Consider the following 21,216-nt stretch of genomic DNA (forward strand, 5'->3'; position numbering starts at 1 on the left):
TGTTAACTTTTGTCTTTACATTGCTCAAAACATCTCTAAAAGTTAAATCTAGAGTTAAAATAAAAAAAACGTTTTAACATATAAGTTTTTGCCTAGTGGCATATAATATGCTTGTATTGTATCAGAGGTGACTTACAATTTCTTGACATCCTGCAATATCATTTTAATCATAAAAAATTTGCATTTTCAATATTTCTGAAATTCTTGAAAATATTAGATTAATTTGATAAATAATTCTCAATTACACTATTTTTACGTCAAAATAATAATCAGAGACTCCAAAAATACTACTGAATTAAACTTCATAGTAATTAGTATCGATTTTTTGATATTGAAAATATTTTTATATTTACTTATAGGATAGTATTTTTTGCAAAATTATGCTAAAATCTGACTAAATAACATATAATATTGAATTTTAGAAAGTTTAAAAGCTATCCATTAAAAATGTGAAATTTGGAAATTTTCCATTTTTTGAAGTTTTTGAAAATATTTTTATATTTACATCTTAGTTATAGGATAGTATTTTTTGCAAAATTATTCTAAAATGTGACTGAATAACATGTAATACTCAAATATAGAAAGATTAAAAGCAATCCATGAAAAATGTAAAATTTTGAAATTTTTGATTTTTTGAAAACATTTGTATACTTACATATTAGTTATAGGACTTTATTTTTTGCAAAATTATGCTAAAATGTGACTAAATAACATGTGATACTCAAGTATAGAAACTTTAAAAGCAATCCATGAAAAAATTAAAAATTTTGAAATTTTCGATTTTTTGAATTATTTTTTTTATTATTTTTGAATTATTTTTCTGCCGTTCTAATTAATATTTTTTAAATCTGTAAATTTATAAACCTTCCTTGGGTCAATACCTAATAACCTACCAAGTTGGACTTAAATCGATTTACATGTTTTTGTGTGATTGGGGTACAAAGTTTTTGTGACAGACATACGTACATACATACGTACATACATTAAATTTTTTAAGAATATTTTTGGAATCCCTGATGTCCATAATAACTAATCATGTTAACATTTTGAAGTTTTAAGCAATGTACAGACAGACATCTGATTTTATTAATAAGGATGTCAGCATTAAAATGGAGAACGGATATCGTTTAGCCAACAGGAACTTTCAATTCAATGGATATTTAAATCGAAATTATTATGTTCAGAAACATTAAATGTAAGTAAAATTTAATACATTTATTGAAGTTGTTTCATATTATTATCAATTTTTCAAGGTGGGTCAACCTGCAAGCCTAAATTTCGAAACGTTGATTTTACATCATTTTTATAATTTAATGTAAAAATTTTAATTTTTGCCAATTTAAATTATCTATGGGTCAAATTTGTAGCTTTTAGGTCCTCTTTACAATGGTATGTTCATATAAATTAATTTTTTTAAAATGAATTATGAGCAAAAAAGCTTAGGTGGGTCTTTCAGCATTTTTTTCAAATTAATAGTACATTGTACAACTAGTGGCGAAAGTGTGATTTTTCGAGAGTGAAGTTTGCGGCTCGAGAGCAGCAATCACTCGAGAAAAATCATTCTTTCACCACGAGTTGTGCACTACGTTTTCTCCAACGCCTTGCGAGGAAAGGTTTCTTCGTGAGTTTCGTATAATTTTAATTAAACGTGTGCTTATGTTTAATATAATAAAACAGACGAATGCTTTGAGTGGGGAAGAAGTTAGATACAAAATAAATCTCGGTCAAAGAACAAGAAAAAAGAATAAATTCATGATTTACTTTCGCCACGCTAAAAATTACTTTCGCCACGCCAAATTTTACTTTCGCCACGCTCTTCAGAACAGTTGAGAAAAGTTCTACTTTCGCCACACTTTTCTACGAAGAAAATTACTCCTTCAGAGCAAGCGTTAAATATTTAAATAATTAAACTTTTCAAGTATGGGGACTTATTCTACAGTGTTATAGAATATTGAAAACAATTTTTTTCGATCTAATGAGAAATTTTTAAATGTGGTAGAGGTTTAAAAACTGAACAGTCACAAAGACCCTGAGTGTGCTTCATGTTCGAAAAAAGAGGTGTGTGCTCCGAGGGTAAAGATTAATGCATAAGCTGACAAAATTTTTTGTCATAATACTATTATATAACACTGGGAAAACAAGCTATCTTAATTTCTCATGTTTTCTTAAGTTTTTAAGTCACTTATGTAAAAAAATTTTTATATTTTACAATTTTAGGGCATTTTACGTTTCGCAAGTATCTTATCCCTAAACATCTTATAACGCCAAAGACAACTTAATCTAAGATACTTTAGAAAATTTGCCAAAGTAACATATTTTTCTAAGGTAGAAGATATACCATTTTTCTATCTTGCCTTTTAATATATAAAAGTATCAAAGAAGTCACCTATTTTTGCAGTGAAACTACAACCTAGTTTCAACAAGGTTAAAAGTGTAACTTTGGAGACTGAGTCATCATTGTTTCTAATTTCTATCCAGTAAGTATAATTGTAATTTAAACTTTAAGGTCATGTTATTCAGCCATCATATGTCCAATAGTGAAATATGTGAGACACGTGACTACTGAATAACATAACTTTAACCCTATTAATCGGGTCAACATGGTAATAATCCGGTTATTTTTCAGACGGTCAGATTTGGTTTGTAAAGTTTAATTGTTTAAAATGTTGAAAATTAAATTTCTATTTACCATTTCACCAATATTTTAAATTTTAATTTGTTTTTCTAATTTTAAAATACGTTAAAATATGAAATTATTACTTGGAAGTAACATTTATTTCTTTGTATATCATATTATGTATATTGTTTGTTCTATAACTCCGCATTAGAACTACATTAACCTTGTATTTTATTAAATTACAGTTCCGCAGTAATACTTTTTATATCAATAATTTGAAAATCAATACATTTAGATAAGTTTTATTTTGAAAAAATTATTATTGTATTTTATTATTATTCATTAAGTAATTGGTGTTATAATGTTAAAACAAAGTGAAAGTAAAGTGAATATTAAAAGAAAGTGCTAAATTAGAGCTGATTTTTTCAGGTATTAAAATGGAACCAAATGACGAATTAATACCCAAAATCGCAGTTACAACTTAATACTTGCCTTTTAACAGAGTTAACAGTGTAGAAAAAAGTTTATTTATAATATATTTGCGTTAAATGTATATTTGTCTCCCATCATGCTAACCTTTTTATTTGTTTCACTGTTCACTTGAAAGTATCAAAATGCAACGAATTGATTCTAAAAATGTGGATCAATTCATAAATTGATCCAAATTTTTAATATAAATTGGTAAAAGGACCCCGCAGGAAATAAATTAGTTTTTGGGTCACAGTAGTCGATTTTCTTATAAGTTTTTGACTTCAATACTTTTCTTCAGATTGAATATAAACTTAGAATTCAAAATTTATAAGAAAATCGTTTGGGTCCCAAAAATAATTTATTTCCTGCGAGGTTCTTTAGTTGTAGTAAATAAATTTCTATTTGCACTGAAAGCCTGTGCTACTCAATTTGAAACGCTGTATGACAAATACATCTTTCCTCTGGGTGATATAATTATATTATTAAATATTAATTATGTCCTTCGTATAATTAAAAATGGAAAATGTTATCGTCCGAAAAATCGTCTTTTTCTTTTTTGGATAATCTTCACTTCCTTTCAACAAAAAAACGGTCATTTTAAATTAAGCAAATCGCAACTCTCTCGCTTTATTACTTTTTTTACGGTAAATTCACATAAGGCGAAATAAGGAGAAGCAGATCGCTTTTCCGTGACGCTCCTTATAGTGCAGGACTGTAGGGAGCGTCACGGAAAAACTTCCTGTTTGTCCTTATATGTATATTCACGTCCACAAATACTTTTCAAAGAAGAACAGAAAATAACTTGAAGGAGCGTACAAATAAATCAGCGTTCAAAAATCTATTAGATTTGCTTGGTACTCATTACTCCAAGATTTTCAGAGTCTTTGATTAATTTCAAAACGGTGGCAAAGATTTAAATATGACGTAAGAGTTTTTAAATTCGTCAGGACTAAATACTACACCCATAAATTCTACAAAATTTAATTCTATGGATGATAAAATATATTTTTTATTATTCTTTGTAAATTACTAACTTTACGCCGTTAAATTCAACACCAGATAATTCTACAAAAATAAATTAATTTTAATAAATAGATTTTTTTTAAATTCTACGCAATTAAACTCGACACAGAAGAAAATATCATTTTTTTTATTTTAATTCCATTTTTTAGTTTAGTTATAAATTCTATGCCATTTAATTCAATGTCAGATATGAGATAACTCTACACAAATAAAAATCTTAAATTAAAATATTTATTATCGTGAAAAAGAAAAAATTTTACGAAATTATATTCTACACCGTGAAACTCTACGCATAGTTATACTAGAAACAAGTGAGAATTTCAACTATAAATGCGTAGAGTTTCACCGTGTAGAATATAATTGCGTAGAATTTTTTCCTTTTTACGATAATAAATATATTTTAATTTAAGATTTTTATTCTTCATACAAATACTCAATCAAAATAATAAATTGTACAATAATTTGTTTTGGTTCATTGATATTTTAAAAAAAATTTGTATTCAAAATAACAGAAAAAATATGGGAAAATCTAAACGTACATTTTTTAGTTAAGTCTGGAATTTTGTTTAATAAATCTCCTTTAAAATTGCTGTATATTAAAGTTTATTTTGTTTAGAACTTTTATTAAACATTTAAAAATTTATATCACATTATCAGTCTTAAATTTATTTGCACGATACCTTTACTTTTTCCTCTACATTTAAAGAATTTTAATCAAAAAGCAAAAGAAATTCACTTATTAAGTACAAAATTAATTATTACTGTTCATATTTTCAAAAATTATAATAAAGTTTTACGAAAGAATTCAATTATTTTCTAAAATTTTAATAAATCTTTCTAAACTATTCAATTATTTATTTAAACAGTAATTTAAACATTATTTATTTCTTTACAAAAATCCAATTATTTTTAAAACAATCTTAATTGAATTCCTCGGAAGAATTCAATTTTTAACACATTTCGAAAATATTTAATTTTTTTCTAAAATTTTAATAAATCCTTCGAAACATTTCAATTATTTTCATAAATAGTAAAATTCTTCGCAAGAATTCAATTAATTTTATGAATAGTAACATTCTTTATAGGAATTCAATTATTTTCAAAACAATTTTAATTGAATTCCTCGGATGAATTCAATTATTTTTAAATATTTCAACTATTTTTATAATTACTAAAATTCTTTGCAGGAATTAAATTATTTTTAATACAATTTAAATAAAATTACACGAAAGAATACAATTATTTTCAAAAATTTCCATAAAATTCAATTTCAACAAGAATTTAAAATTCTCTAAAAATAATTCAATTATTCTCAAAATATTTTTAAAAAATTCTATATAAAAATTAAATTACTTTCAATGCAATTTTGAAATATATTTGTCAAAAAAATGGAAAGAATTCAATTATTTTGAATATACTTAAGGGGGCAGTCTGGGTCTTTTGCACGTATTTTGAAGAATTTTCTTTTTCATAGTGAAATTTATTTAAACATTTTAAAATTTTTACATATTATTACACATATATTAGACTAAATAAAAAAGATTTCTTTCTATATTTTTCGTTGTTAATAGCGAAGAAATGGCGACTTTAAAAAAAAATCTCGAAAATTTGGTTGACATAATGATATCTTCAGTCAGAACAGACGGAATCAAAAAATTCAAACCTATATTAAAATATAGGTAAGTGGTTACAAGGTAGGTAAACCTACAAGTACCACTTTCACAAAGAAATTTTTCTTCTATACCAGAATTAAGAAATAATTTAGTGCTAATTTAGTACCATATTTAAAAATTTAGAGCTGCTAAACTTTTTAAAAAAACGTATGGTACTGCCAGCTTGACGTATAGCTACAAGTACCATACCCTAAAAAATAACAATTTTTAAAAAACTTTTCCACATGAATTTAGAACTAATTTAGTGCTCTAACATAACGTTAAAAAGAATTTTCCAAAACTACCCTTAATCTCAAAAACTACCTAACAAAAAAAAATATTTTTTCAAAATTTTTTTTCATAGAAATTTAGAATTAATTTAGTGCTCTTACATAGAATTAAAAGGAGTATTTTACAAAAACTACCCTTAACCTCAAAAACTACCTAATAAAAATTAAGAAACAAAATTAAAAAAAAAATTTTTTCGATAGAATTTTAAAGCTAATAAAGTTCTCAAACTTAGTACTGAAAGATATTTTCCAAAAACTAATTTTAACCTGAGCTAATTGAGTTCTTAAACAATGCACAAGAAAAATTTTCCACAAAACTACCTTTTACCTCAAAAACTATCTACAGAAATTAAAAAGGCACATATTTCCAAAATTCTTTTCATATGATTTTAGAACTAATTTAGTGCTCTAACATAGCATTAAAAAGAATTTTCCAAAAACTACCCTTAATCTCAAAAACTACCTAACAAAAAAATATATTTTTTCAAAATTTTTTTCATAGAAATTTAGAACTAATTTAGTGCTCTCACATAGAATTAAAAGGAGTATTTTACAAAAACTACCCTTAACCACAAAAACTACCTAGAAAACATAAAAATGTATATTTTTTCAAAACTTTTTTCAAAGGAATTTAGAGCTAATTTAGTGCTCTAACAGAGCATTAAAAAGAATTTTCTAAAAAATACCCCTAACCTAAAAAAGTAGACAAAGGAAATAAAAAGGCATTTTTTAAATTCTTTCTTCACAACAATTTAGAACTAATTAAGTGCTAATTTAGTACCATATATAAAAATTAGAACTGTTAAATTTTTTAAGAAAACGTATGGTACTACAGGCTTGACGAATAGCTACTAAGTACGATACCCTAAAAAATAACAATTTTTAAAAACTTTTCCACAGGAATTTAGAACTTATTTAGTGCTTATCTAGTACCATTATATAAAAATTTAGAGCTGTTAAACTTCTTAAGAAAACGTATGGTACTACATATGCTTGACGTATATAGCTATAAGTTCCTGACACTGAAAAGTAAGAATTTTTAAAAATCTCTTTCAACGGAATTGAGAATTAATTTAGAGCTCTAACATGGCATTAAGAAGGATTTTCCAAAAACTATCCTCAACCTCAAAAACTACACATTAAAAATATAATTAGTTTAATTATTTAACTTTCAATTCTGCTTACCGCAGAAATTGAAACATGTTTGTAAAATGCATGTACTTCAATTGCTGTGGACAAAATGACATCTAAATGCATGTTATTAAGGCCGCAGAAACTGACGCGCAGCAATTGACACAGCCCACAGAATTAGAAGCTTTTGATATACTTTTTAATTATTTAATTATAATCAAACGCTCTAATTTTATAGGCTATTACAGGGTGTCTACTATTTTCATTTAACAAAATTCACGGTTATTTCCCGGTTTTTCCCGGCTATATCCTAATTTTTTCCCGGTTTTTTTTTCTTATCAAATTTAAATTTAAATTTGATTTCAAACATAAATAAATCTTTAAATTTTTTGAAAATAATGTTTTTTTCAATCATTTTAATTAAAAACTTGGAAAATACTTGAATTAAACAAAGAATTTTTTCAAGTTTTTAAAAATAATCTTGTCTCTTTATAATTATAATTGAAAATTGGATTTTTCAATTTTATTAAAATTACATTGATAATAATTGAACTTCTGCAAAGAATTTTACTATTTATAAAAATAATTGAATCCTTCCAAAGAATGCTATTATTTATGAAAATAATTTAATTCTTGTGAAGAATTTTATTAAAATTTTTGAAAATAATAAGCAGCAATAATTAATTCTTTACTTAATATGTAATAAACATTTAGTTTGCTCAAGAAATAAATAAATATCATTCATTTGAACATTCAGAAATTTGAAATGATAAAAATTTAAGAGAAGTTTAATAATTATAATTATTAAATAATAATAGAATAGTATAATTTTTAGAAGCAAAAAATTGATTTAAAACTATAAGAGGGACTTTAAATTTTAAAAATAAAATTATAATTATGGTCACTAACTTCCCTTGATTATTTTCGAAAAATTTAAATAAAATTCTTTAAAAGAATTCAATTATTTTTCAAAAAAAGTAAAAAAATTTCAATGATTTGTTTAGAAAAATTCAATTATCTTGAAACAATAGAATTGAAAAATTACAACAATTTTATTTTTTAGATTTAAAACAAATTTTGCGAAAGTTCAATTTTATTAAACAATTTTAAGTATGTATATTTTTTTAAATTAACTAATAAAAATTTTAATTATTAATCTTCGCAGTAAGAAACATGAATACATTAGAATTTTACTCTTTATAATATTCAATTATTATTAATCAATTATTAAATAAAAATACTTTGAAAATTCTATTTGTTAAAAAGTTTCTAATGAATTTCTTTAACAAATTTAATTACATATTTTCAGTCGAATTTCACAATATTTCAATTAACTCCATAATTTTTTTTAAATTTATTTACATAATATATTTGAATTGGTAACTGATTTTTATCATCAAATTAATTATTTTTAACTAACTTAAATTTAGAGAACAGTATAAATATCTATAAAAATTGAAATAAAAATTGATTTTTTAAAAACAAATTAAAATAATATAAAACTTTTTTAATTTTTGTGAAAAAATTCCCGGTTTGGTATAAAATTCCCGGCTAATTCCCGGTTTTTCCCGGTCAAATAAAATTCCCGGTTATTTCCCGGTTTTCCCGGTTAGTAGACACCCTGTATTAATTTTTGTAAAAATTTCTTAAGATTACAAACAATTAATTTAAAAAATTGTAATTTAATTCCTTTGCTATAAATATTTTTTCTGTATCCCTTTGCCGAAAGTACTGTCTTCCCGGTCTGATTTGGCTCCGGGAATAGCGACTTTTGTGGCCGGCTCGACAGACCCAACGAGCGCTCTGATTGGTTACAAGAATTTCAACACACGTACATGTTAGCATAGCAACCACACAAACACGTTACTTACAGAGCTCACGTTTTGAAAACAACTGACAGTCATCAAAATAATGCATGAAATTTCTTATTTTCCTTTATTTATTATTATTATATTTTGTATACTATTAAATATTTATTTGTAAAAGAAAATTTCTTGTTTACTATTTTTTAAATTTTACTTCCAATTATTTTTTACTTATAATTTTTTTTCATGCCCGCCCCGACCAGCTAAGTCTCGGCTTCGCCTCGACTTTGCAAAAGTCGGGCGGGCAACTTATTCAGCTATTTTATTATTCAAACAATAATTATTTAACGTACTTTCAGCTGGGGATACAGAAAAATTGTATACGACACACGGCCAGAAATTTGGATAACCTAGCGAGCGTGATATATAAAGCCTCGGCTTCGCCTCGGCCTTATATATCACGCCGGCCAGGAAATCCAACTTTCTGGCCTAGTATCGTAATATACTATTTTTCTACGCAAAAGATATCTTAGCTGAAATGCCGCAGGAATTAGTGCACTTACCCTACAGAAAATAAAAAGGCGAAATTTGTAAAAAAAATTTCATAGGAATTTATAGCTAATTTAGTGCTCTAGAATGGCATTAAATAGATTTTTCCAAAAAGCTGCATTTAATCTCAAACCCATAAAAATTGTACTACATTTTAGTCTAAAAGTACTCGTGTATTAGTGAGAGTCTACTAACTTTATTATAAAATACCTACTAATTAAATGTAACTCTTTGCATACGTATAATTGGTTTTTTTCTATAAAATTACTAAGTTTCTAGTGTTAATTGAGTAGGTTTATACTAGAAATTAGCAAATTGTTCTATTGAATTAGTAAACGTTTCCATATTTTCTACTTAGTATAGAAATTTCTAATTCTTATTTAGATTGTGTAATATTATGTTCTGTATTAAGGTAGGGGAGAGTGGGGAAAAGGCGCTATGCGGGGCAAAGACGTTTTTTAAAATATCTCCTTTATTTTCTGCCTATTCCAATTGGTATTAAGAATTAAGTTGCAATGCAATCAGACCAATTGATTAAAAAAAGAAAAACCTAAAAATATCAAATATTTTAAGAAATATAACAAAAAAATTGTTTTGCAAAAACAAAATGATAATTTTACTGAACAAAACTTTTATTTTTTAAAACATAAGTTTAAGTATTTAATTTTTAAAAACGTAACATGTAAATAAATTAAATATTTCTCTACACAACTGGATGGAGTAGTGTTTTAGTTTAATTTTGTATCTAAATATTTGAAATTTAAAGTAAAAAAAAAGTTTGTTATGTGGGGCAAAGGCAATATTGAACATAATTTGGTTAAAAACAATTGAATATTCGAATTTTCTATGTATTAATTCACAATATAAGGTTAAAATCACAAAAAGTTTTTACTTCTTATTTAAATAGTTTAATTCTTTTAATAATATGTTGTTAACCTTATGTTTCGTAAATATTGTACTAATAAATATCACTTGTTAATTTTTTTAGGGCTTATAAATACTTTCTTTTAGAAATATAAGCGAAAACGTCGCTGCCCCAGCGTGTGGGGCAAAGGCATTTTTTGCATTGTTTTTATATTTCATTAAATAATGTATTTATAATTATAATATACTAAATAACAACTATTAAAATTTCTTCTTGATTAGTTTTAGAATAAGAAAAAACAAAGACCGCATAAATTAATTGCTTAATTTAAAAAATATACATCAATAAATGTAAACCTAGCGCCTTTGCCCCACTCTCCCCTACTACTACACTTTAGAAGGCTCTTAAAAGACCAAATTTAAAAAAAAAATTTCTCAGGTCTTTTATTATAAATATTTAAAAAACTTTTTTGCCTATATTAGTACTTATTTTGAGAATAAAAATAATGGTTTGTTTTTAATTTTTATTTAACATCATAATCTGCAGACAGCATCCAGATCGAAACTCCAAAAAGTTAGTTGTCCAATTGCGGACAGTTTATCTCAAGATTGACAAATCGGAAACAAAAAATCCAAATTGCTTTTTAAAAAGGAAGGTGTCTTGCATAGAAATCTACCACCAATAATGAAAAATCGACTAAAATAAAAAAATAGCAGATGTTTCAATAATTTGTTTAAAAATACACTATGTTTTTCAGTATTTTTCTAGTCTGCAAAAATGTTTTTTTTTAAATTTTTTGACCATTTTCTGGTAAATTGTCACACAGGACATGCTAACAAACAAAACGAGTTATCATTTATTAAAATCGGTTCAGTAGATTCAGAGATAAACTGTCCGCAATTTGAGAAAAACGCGTTTAAACTTATAAATATGTATCGTTAGAGGCCATCCATAAATTACCTAAAATTCTTTTGCAAATTGAAACCCCACCATTTTTTTTATTTCAGACACTGTTACATACATTAGCACCAATGTTTCTAGTGGTCGTAACAAAAAGCTGGACCCCACCATCCCCTTCAAACCTCATTTAATTTGTCAATGGCTCTTTATATTTATTGATTACTTTTTGAAAAATTTACTTTTATTATTTACAGTTGGTTACGAATACTTTAGGAGGTGTTTTTTAAAGCCTTACACGGAGAGAAATTTATAGTAGTGGGTAACATAATTGTGGTTAGGGTGACCATCTTTAATGCTACGTATACAGACAGCTATCTAGATAGTCACCGTTACCATCAATATCATCAGGAGTAACATCTTGGTAGTACGGGGTAGCATAACTATATTTTTTTTAGCATCTGGGATGGTTGGGAGTAGCATAATGATAGTATCGTGTAACATCATCTTTTTAACATCAAAATCTGACTATCCATTTCTCTCAGTGTAAGGATTTAAAAAATACAATAAAAAAAAATAAAATTTTTTTAAATTCTAAAGTGTAGTACTACCTTAAAAAATAATTTTTGCTTTTCTACATATTTAACTAACGTTTATAACTTTTACTACACTTCAGAATTTTTAAAAATATTTATACCTATTGAAATAATATTTCGTTTATTTGATTATTGAGAATTTTCAAAACAAAAATTTACTGGGGGAACTGTGAATTAAGTTTTCTTGAAGCTAAAATAAAAAAATGTGATTGTAAATTGTTGTTTCAAAGCTTTATGTCATTGTTTCACATCGAACAGTCACTAGAATGCGTAAAGTAATCATTTTACGCACTGAAAATCACTTTACACACTGTTTTCAGTGTTTAAAATTGAAATTTACAGGTTAGTGTTGCAAAAAATATGTTTCCTATGGAAAAAGTTTTTGAAAAATATGCCTTTTTATTTGTGTTAGGTAGTTTTTGAGGTTGAGGATAGTTTTTTGGAAAATTCTTCTTAATGATATGTTAGAGCACTAAATTAATTCTCAATTCCTGTGAAAGAGATTTTTAAAAATTCTTACTTTTTAGTGTACCATACGTTTTCTTAAAAAATTTAACAGCTCTAAATTTTTAAATATGGTACTAAATTAGCACTAAATTAGTTCTAAATTCCTGTGAAAGCGTTTTTTAAAAATTCTTATTTTTTAGGGTATGGTACTTGTAGCTATTCGTCAAGCCTGTAGTACCATACGTTTTCTTAAAAAATTTAACAGCTCTAATTTTTTATAAATGGTACTAAATTAGCACTAAATTAGTTCTAAATTCCTGTGAAAGCGTTTTTTAAAAATTCTTATTTTTTAGGGTATGGTACTTGGAGCTATACGTCAAGCATATATGTAGTACCACACGTTTCCTTAAGAAGTTTAACAGCTCTAATTTTTTATATATGGTACTAAATTAGCACTTAATTAGTTCTAAATTGTTGTGAAGAAAGAATTTAAAAAATGCCTTTTTATTTCCTTTGTCTACTTTTTTAGGTTAGGCGTATTTTTTAGAAAATTCTTTTTAATGCTCTGTTAGAGCACTAAATTAGCTCTAAATTCCTTTGAAAAAAGTTTCGAAAAAATATACATTTTTATGTTTGCTAGGTAGTTTTTGAGGTTAAGGGTAGTTTTTGTAAAATACTCCTTTTAATTCTATATGAGAGCACTAAATTAGTTCTAAATTTCTATGAAAAAAATTTTGAAAAAATATTTTTTTTTCGTTAGGTAGTTTTTGAGATTAAGGGTAGTTTTGGAAATAGTATATTACGATACTAGGCCAGAAAGTTGGATTTCCTGGCCGGCGTGATATATAAGGCCGAGGCTTTATATATTACGCTCGCTAGGTTATCCAAATTTCTGGCCGTGTGTCGTATACAATTTTTCTGTATCCCCAGCCGAAAGTACATTAAATAATTATTGTTTGAATAATAAAATAGCTGAATAAGTTGCCCGCCCGACTTTTGCAAAGTCGAGGCGAAGCCGAGACTTAGCTGGTCGGGGCGGGCATGAAAAAAAATTATAAGTAAAAAATAATTGGAAGTAAAATTTAAAAAATAGTAAACAAGAAATTTTCTTTTACAAATAAATATTTAATAGTATACAAAATATAATAATAATAAATAAAGGAAAATAAGAAATTTCATGCATTATTTTGATGACTGTCAGTTGTTTTCAAAACGTGAGCTCTGTAAGTAACGTGTTTGTGTGGTTGCTATGCTAACATGTACGTGTGTTGAAATTCTTGTAACCAATCAGAGCGCTCGTTGGGTCTGTCGAGCCGGCCACAAAAGTCGCTATTCCCGGAGCCAAATCAGACCGGGAAGACAGTACTTTCGGCAAAGGGATACAGAAAATTCTTTTTAACGTTATGTTAGAGCACTAAATTAGTTCTAAATTCATGTGGAAAAGTTTTTTAAAAATTGTTATTTTTTAAAAAAAGTAAAAAGTCCGACATTTTATTATTTTTCAATGAAAGTTTTTTATTTTAGTTCTGGCTGTAACCACTTATCTATATATATATATATATATTTTAATAATCCGTTTGAATTTTTTGATTCCGTCTATTCTGACTGGAGATATCATTATCATGTCAACCAGATTTTCGAGATTTTTTTTTACAGTCGCCATTTCTTCGCAAAAGACCCAGACTGCCCCCTTAATTTTAATAAAATTGTTTAAAGAAATTTAATAATTTTAAAAAATTCTTCGAAACATTTCAATTATTTTTATAAATAGTAAAATTCTTCGCAATAATTTAATTATTTTCAATACAATTTTAATAAAATTCTTCTTTATAAAATCCAATTGCTTTTAAAATTTTTAATTAAAATTGTTAAAGAAACTCCATTAGTTTATAAAATAATTGAAAGAAATTCTTCAAAAGAATTTAATTGAGATTTTTAAAAATTTTAATAAAATTTTTCTTTATATTAATAAATTATATTTTTTGTTCCTTCGATTCTACATTGTAGAGTTGTTTTAAGTTGTTGTTGTTTTAATTTTAATTTTTGTTGGAGAATCTACAACCGACTCCATATCATTGGATTTACTTTTTAAAATATTTTTTTTTATTACTTTTACAGTCAATCCAAATAATGTGCCGTAGCACATTATTTTCTCATTTATAAATTGATTAATAATAAGTGAAAATATTAATAAATTATAAAAATTGAAAATATCAATATTCAAAATAGTAAAATTACATCTTGTATTTTTCATTTTCGAGTATATATTTCTCCTACATTAAAAAAAGTATTATTGACAAGGATTTTATAAAGTAAAATTTATTACCATAACATTTTTAAAACTTTTCATAGTATGGCTGACCATATAAAAATTTTATGTGTTATCGTATAGTAAACAACGTAAAATAGGGGGAAATATTGATAAAAAAAGGGGAATTTTTTAGAATAGAGGAAAAAAAGCGGAATAGGGGAAGCACTATGAAGCCTGTTTTCAATAACTGTTTAAAAAACACTTCTGATCATATTTCAGGAGTAAGTTTTTAAAACTAGATAAATCCATATTTTCTTATTTCGAGAAATTGAAACAAATGACTTTCCTCACTTAACAACTGAAATTAATTTTAAAATAAAAAATTTTTAATAATTTATTTCTATAACAATGTTTTTATGTTTAAGACGATCTATTTTTAACCAAACTCTATCATAATTAAGTGATTTAAAGATTTTGGTAATTTTTCTTAAAAAAGATAAAAATTATAAATCATCTTGGTTATGTCAAAAAGTTTTTAAATTTAAAATTCGTTGTTAATAAATTCTTTATCTTAAATTTAACAGTGACAGGTCGATTTGTGAGGTCCTCAAAATATTAAATTCATGTTTATCTCCATTTAAAAAAAAAATGGATTTATCAGCTTTTGAAAACTTGCCCATTTAATAAAAATTTCCATTTTAATTCGCCTTAAAATAAAAATATTCACTATTTTTTTTTTGCATGAAATTATATAATTTAAACTGTCCTTTAGAAGATAATTTTAAAGAAATTGTCATCTTGAAGTATTTTCCTAAGCGATTAGGCAACAGTGAAACTAATTTTTAAAAACAAGTAACTTTCATTTTTAAAAAAATGTCCAACTCATTCAATTATTTTAGTGATTTTAATATAATTTTTTAGGTTAAATTGTCTAAAATAATGCTGTTTTATATTGTTGAAAATACGATTGAAAGATAGAAAGAAAAACCGTTAGCGCGTCCTTTTCTAGTTTGACGGAAAAAAGAGCAACTTACAAACAAAGCAGTTTATGTTAAATTTTATCATCGAAGTGGGGGAAAAACGATCAAAGGATAAACATGGACGAATATACAGATGGGTATCTTATGAGAGATTGTTCGTGTTTCAAGTTTAAAGAAGAGTTTAAATGAATTTGCAAAGTCAAGTAAAGTAAAGTAATGACTTACCCTTTGGCAGCAAGAGACACTCGAGTTGATTCGAGAGTGACTTTTTCAACAGCAACGATTCTTTTCTTTCCTCGCGAGATTACCGGAGTTGGTCCCTAAAAATCGTGAAAAAAAAAATGATTTGTGAGTTGTGTTTAATAGAAGTGAATTTATTGGAAATATGTTTTGTTGTTGTATGCCGATAAATAAAAAATTTATACCGCCAATGTATTTTCGAGGGAAATTATTGTTCTCAAGAGAGAATTGGAAGGAAAAAAAGAAGCATGCTTCCTAAGTGCCGCCATATTTTTCTTGGTTCAATTTCAATAATTGTGTTTCGGAGTCAGGAACGAGGATCAGCAGCAGCAGTGCAATAGTAGTAGTGTATATAGTAGTAAGAGCAGCAGCAGCAACTTGGGTTCATTGGTTGTTGAGATGAGGTGAGCGGTGAAAAGTGAGGTGAGGTGCGTTGCTGCGGTAAGCCGAGGCGACGAGGCTCAACTTGATGAGCAAGTGAGAAGGAAGTACCAGTGCAGTGAGAAGAGAAACGTGAAAAACCTTCGTCAGTTAACGCTAGAGGCGCCTCGGCGGCTGCGCTTGTTGTTTCCCATGATCCGCCATTTTATAGTCGCCATTGAAAGGTGAAAACCCTCTTAAATGTTCTCGACAAGTAGTGATCTCGTTTTGGAATTTCGGGCTTAATCGTGTTGTGTAGTGCTAATAGTGAATCAGTGTACAATGGATAAGCTATGACGCACCCGTCGCATCAAACGAACGGCGCCAGTTTAGAGGATTGCCACACAAATTTCTTTGCTCTGGTAAGTGAACTACTCTGACTTTGCAATGTCCACCCTAGACTAGAGAGAACACTTACTGTTACAGGCTGTCATGTGACAACCATCTTTCAAGACGTTCTTCTATTTTCATTTTGCTTCGAATATTCCTCATTTCAGAGAAAAACTCCTTTTGTACAATTGATTTTACTACTATTATTATTATTATTACTACTACTACTACTACTATTAATACTTAGTAACTACATCTCATTCGTCTTCTCACGCTTTCTCTTTCTTTCTCGCTTCAATGCTTTCTGTTTATATATCGTTTACTCTCTTGTGCTCTTCTCTTTACTGCAGTTATTCTTTAAATATGTATATTATGTGTGTATATATATATATATATATATATATATATATATATATATATATATATTTGTGTGCATGGGTGTGTAAGCGCGCGCGTGTGTCTGTGTCTGCGCTGTCTATTATCCCACGCACATAGACAACAATTAATATGCACATGTAAGATGCACAAGTGTCACAAAGTGTAAGTCAGTTTCGATTTGCTTTACGCTTTCGAACGATTCCATTTTTTCCTCTTATTTTCGTTTCTGTATCGAGCCGATTAGCTTTACTCGAGAATCACGTCATTCAGATCTCTCAATTTCTGTTTCTGTCATGTTTGGTTGCAAGGACGAAACTCGAGAATGCATTGAACACCACCACAACCACCATTACATCGGCCTTAGAATGTTAAACATGCAACAGGGTCTACCGAGTTTATCTATTCAAAATTTTACTCAGATTTATCGAGTTTTACTCTTATTTGACAGTTGTATCTCACTAGATATGTGTCAATTATTATATATGTATGTCAACATTTTTTTCCCCTCAATTACAACGTATACAATGACTGAAAGTGTAAAAATTGTTTTGTAGTTTTGTTTTCACAAATTTATAAAATGTGTTTACACAATTGCAATTATTTTTTCGAGATTTTTTTTAAAGAAAAAATGATTCAACCAGCTGACAAGAAACTGACCTTACTATATTTCCCCCAAAGCCGTTCTACACTATTTAACGCAACACAACTTTCTAAACAATCCCAGGAGCGCATAACATTGGAACAAAATTTTTTTATTACGCGGAGGTCTGCTATGAACAAAAAGTTTTGAACGTTCAAATGAACGAAATATTTTTTGTTAAAAATATTTTCATAGATTATTGATTACAATTCAAATTAAAAACTCAAATTTTACATTTAGAAACATTATCATTAATTTGCTTAATAGTGACGCAAAATTATAGTAATAAAAATTTAATTTGAAGAAGAAATAAATAAATTTCGTTCATTTGAACGTTCAAAACTTTAACCTCCTTCTGCTAACCAATAATCATTATCCGTATAATGAATATTTATTTTTTATAATAGTAATATTATTGATAATTCCAACGGCCAGACTACATTAAAAGTAAATTTTTTAAATTTGTTTTTATTATTCATATGTAAATATAAAATTGGTACTGGTCACAAAATCTTTGCCAATCAATACTTGTTAGAACGTATCTTTCAGTTATTATTTTTATTACTATTATTATTATTATTAGATTTTATTTCTATTGAGAATTTTTAATGATCGATAAAATGGTAACGCCACGGAGATTTTTTATGAAACTGAAGTTACCAACGTTGATTCAACGAAAAACTTAAAAAAAAAATTTCTCAGGATACAAATTTTTCTTGTTTACTTTTAACCCAAGTAAACCCTCTAAACCCTAAAATAAAAAAAACATGGGAAAAATAGTGATTTTTAATTTTTTTGTCGAATTTTTTTTTAAAATCACACAATTTCAATTAAATTAATAATTCCTCCCATCGGTAGTCATTTTTTTCTTTTGATAATTGATTTTTCTGGCATTAGACGTTATTTTAAAAAATTTCAAGTAATTCCAAGTCGGGGAAAGCAGTGATTTTGGTTTTTTGTCACGGATTTTTGGAAAATGCGAGAATTTTAATTAATTTAATAATTCCTCGCCTCGGTAGTTACTTTTTTCTTGTGATAATTGTTTATTTTAATATTGGACACTATTTAAAAGAAATTTTAAGTGATTCCAAGTCGGGGAAAGCAGTGATTTTTAATTTTTTTGTATCACGAATTTTCCAAAAATTTCAAAATTTCAAATTAATTAATGTTTCCTCGCCTCGGTAGTAATTTTTTTCTTTAGACTAGCTCTTTAGTGCTAGTTTTTATATGTCCATTGTCCAAGTCCATTATTTCATTAATAATAATATTTAAATTTTTTCAGTTAATAATTTGCTTATTTATATTTGAAATGTTGACGTTTTTTTTTGACAATGCAAAATAAGATTTATTTTGAGTACTTTCTCTTAACAAAAATAAAATTTATATATTCGCGCTCTTTTTAAATAACATACGACTGCAGCGCCACTTTCACATGTACAAACAATTTTAAAAACACCCTTCTATTAAGATTTTACATTATCATTGCCCATTCTTTACTTCGATACTTTTCGATACATTCGACCTTTCCACTCCATGTCTTTTTTAAGAAAGGATCATTGCCCATTCTTTACTTCGATACTTTTCGATACATTCGACATTGATAATTGTTTATTATACTGTCGTGTGTCATTTAAAAAAAATGTTAAGTGGTTCCAAGTCGGGGAAAGCAGTGATTTTGATTTTTTTAAATGAAATTTCGTAATTTTTGGAAAAAATTCGACAAAAAAAAATCAAAATCACTGCTTTCCCCGACTTGGAATGACTTGAAATTTTTTTAAAATAACGCCTAATGCCAGAATAAACAATTATCAAAAGAAAAAATTGACTACTGAGACGAGGAAACATTAATTAATTTGAAATTTCGATATTTTTGTAAAATTCGTGACACAAAAAAATTAAAAATCACTGTTTTCCCCGACTTGGAATCACTTAAAATTTCTTTTAAATAGTGTCCAATATTAAAATAAACAATTATCACAAGAAAAAAGTAACTACCGAGGCGAGGAATTATTAAATTACTTGAAATTCTCGAATTTTCCAAAAATCCGTGACAAAAAAACCAAAATTATTGTTTTCCCCGTTTTGGAATCTTTTGAAATTTTTTTTAAATAGCGTCTAATATTAAAATAAACAATTATCAAAAGAAAAAAACGATTACCGAGCCGAAAAATTATTAATTTACTTAAAATTTCGTGATTTTTGGAAAAAATTCGAAAAAAAAATAAAAATCACTGCTTTCCCCGATGAAACTGAAGTTACCAACGTTTGTTCGACGAAAATTATAAAACGTAACAATTTCCTCGCCTCAGATCCAATTTTTTTTCCACATTTATTATAGATACTAATATTAGAAGCCATTAGAAATTATTTTCAAGTGGAACCAGGTCGGGGAAGGCAACGATTTTGATTTTTTGGCACGGATTTTTCGTATTTTTTAAAAAATCCGCGACAAAAAATCAAAATTATTACCCTCCCCAACCTGGTTCCAGTTGAAAATAATTTCTTATGATTCCTAACATTAGTATGTTTAATAAATGTAGAAAAAAAATTGGATCTGAGGCGGGGAAATAGAAATTGTTTCAAAATTTCTGAATTTTCGAAAAATCCGTGACAAAAAGTCAAAATCATTGCCCTCCCCGACCTGGTTCCAGTTGAAAATAATTTCTTATGATTCCTGACATTAGAATTTTTAATAAACGTGGAAAAAAATTGGATCTGAGGCGGGGAAATAAAAATTGTTTTGAAATTTCTGAATTTTCGAAAAATCCGTGATAAAAAAATGTAAAAATCGTTGCCCTCCCCGACCTGGTTCCACTTGAAAATAATTTCTAATGGCTTCTAACATTAGTATTTATAATAAAAGTGGAAAAAAAATTGTATTTGAGGCGGGGAAATGGATTCCCCGACATGGAATGACTTGAAATTTTTTTAAAATAACGTCTAATGTCAAAATAAACAATTATCTAAAGAAAAAGATGACTACCGAGGCGAGGAAACATTAATTAATTTGAAATTTCGAAATTTTTGGAAAATTCGTGACACAAAAAAATTAAAAATCACTGCTTTCCCCGACTTGGAATCACTTAAAATTTCTTTTAAATAGTGTCTAATATTAAAATAAACAATTATCTAAAGAAAAATATAACTACCGAGGCGAGGAAAGAGGAATTATTAAATGAATTAAAATTCTCGGATTTTCCAAAAATCCGTGACAAAAAAACCAAAATCACTGCTTTCCCCGACTTGGAATTACTTGAAATCTTTTTAAAATAACGTCTAATGCCAGAAAAATCAATTATCAAAAGAAAAAAATGACTACCGATGCGAGGAATTATTAGTTTAATTGAAATTGCGTGATTTTTGAAAAAAATTCGACAAAAAATTTAAAATCACTACTTTCCCCACGTCTTTTTTATTTTTGGGGTTTAAAGGGATTTACTTGGGTTAAAAGTAGACAAGAAAAATTTGTATCCTGAGAAAATTTTTTTTTTAAGTTTTTCGTTGAATCAACGTTGGTAACTTAAGTTTCATGATTTTTTTTTTGAATCGATAAAAAATATTTTCATTTAAAAAAACCATAATATTATCAAATAAATATCAATTAAATTACAGGGTTGCTACGCAACCTGGAAAC

General features: G+C 26.9%; 2 protein-coding genes across 5 annotated transcripts in view; one reads left to right on the plus strand and one right to left on the minus strand.

Annotated features, from left to right (window-relative positions):
• Positions 1 to 16,261, minus strand: part of LOC122510003 (39S ribosomal protein L50, mitochondrial) — a 30,945-nt gene extending 14,684 nt beyond the window's left edge. Inside the window, exons 1-2 of the mRNA XM_043624378.1 lie at positions 16,000 to 16,261; positions 15,800 to 15,894 (exon numbers count right to left, since the gene is read on the minus strand). Coding sequence (XP_043480313.1) covers positions 15,800 to 15,894; positions 16,000 to 16,083 — 179 coding nt within the window. The 5' untranslated portion in view covers positions 16,084 to 16,261. The remainder of the gene's footprint in view (positions 1 to 15,799; positions 15,895 to 15,999) is intronic.
• Positions 16,262 to 16,466: 205 nt separating this feature from the next.
• LOC122510001 (mediator of RNA polymerase II transcription subunit 13) overlaps positions 16,467 to 21,216 on the plus strand; it is a 72,508-nt gene continuing 67,758 nt past the window's right edge. For all 4 annotated transcript variants that reach the window (XM_043624373.1, XM_043624376.1, XM_043624374.1 and 1 more), the window contains exon 1: positions 16,467 to 16,596. In XM_043624373.1, coding sequence (XP_043480308.1) covers positions 16,528 to 16,596 — 69 coding nt within the window. In that variant the 5' untranslated portion in view covers positions 16,467 to 16,527. The remainder of the gene's footprint in view (positions 16,597 to 21,216) is intronic.

Source organism: Leptopilina heterotoma, unplaced genomic scaffold (genome assembly GCF_015476425.1).
Source record: "Leptopilina heterotoma isolate Lh14 unplaced genomic scaffold, ASM1547642v1 Lhet_65, whole genome shotgun sequence".
Classification (NCBI taxonomy): domain Eukaryota; kingdom Metazoa; phylum Arthropoda; class Insecta; order Hymenoptera; family Figitidae; genus Leptopilina; species Leptopilina heterotoma.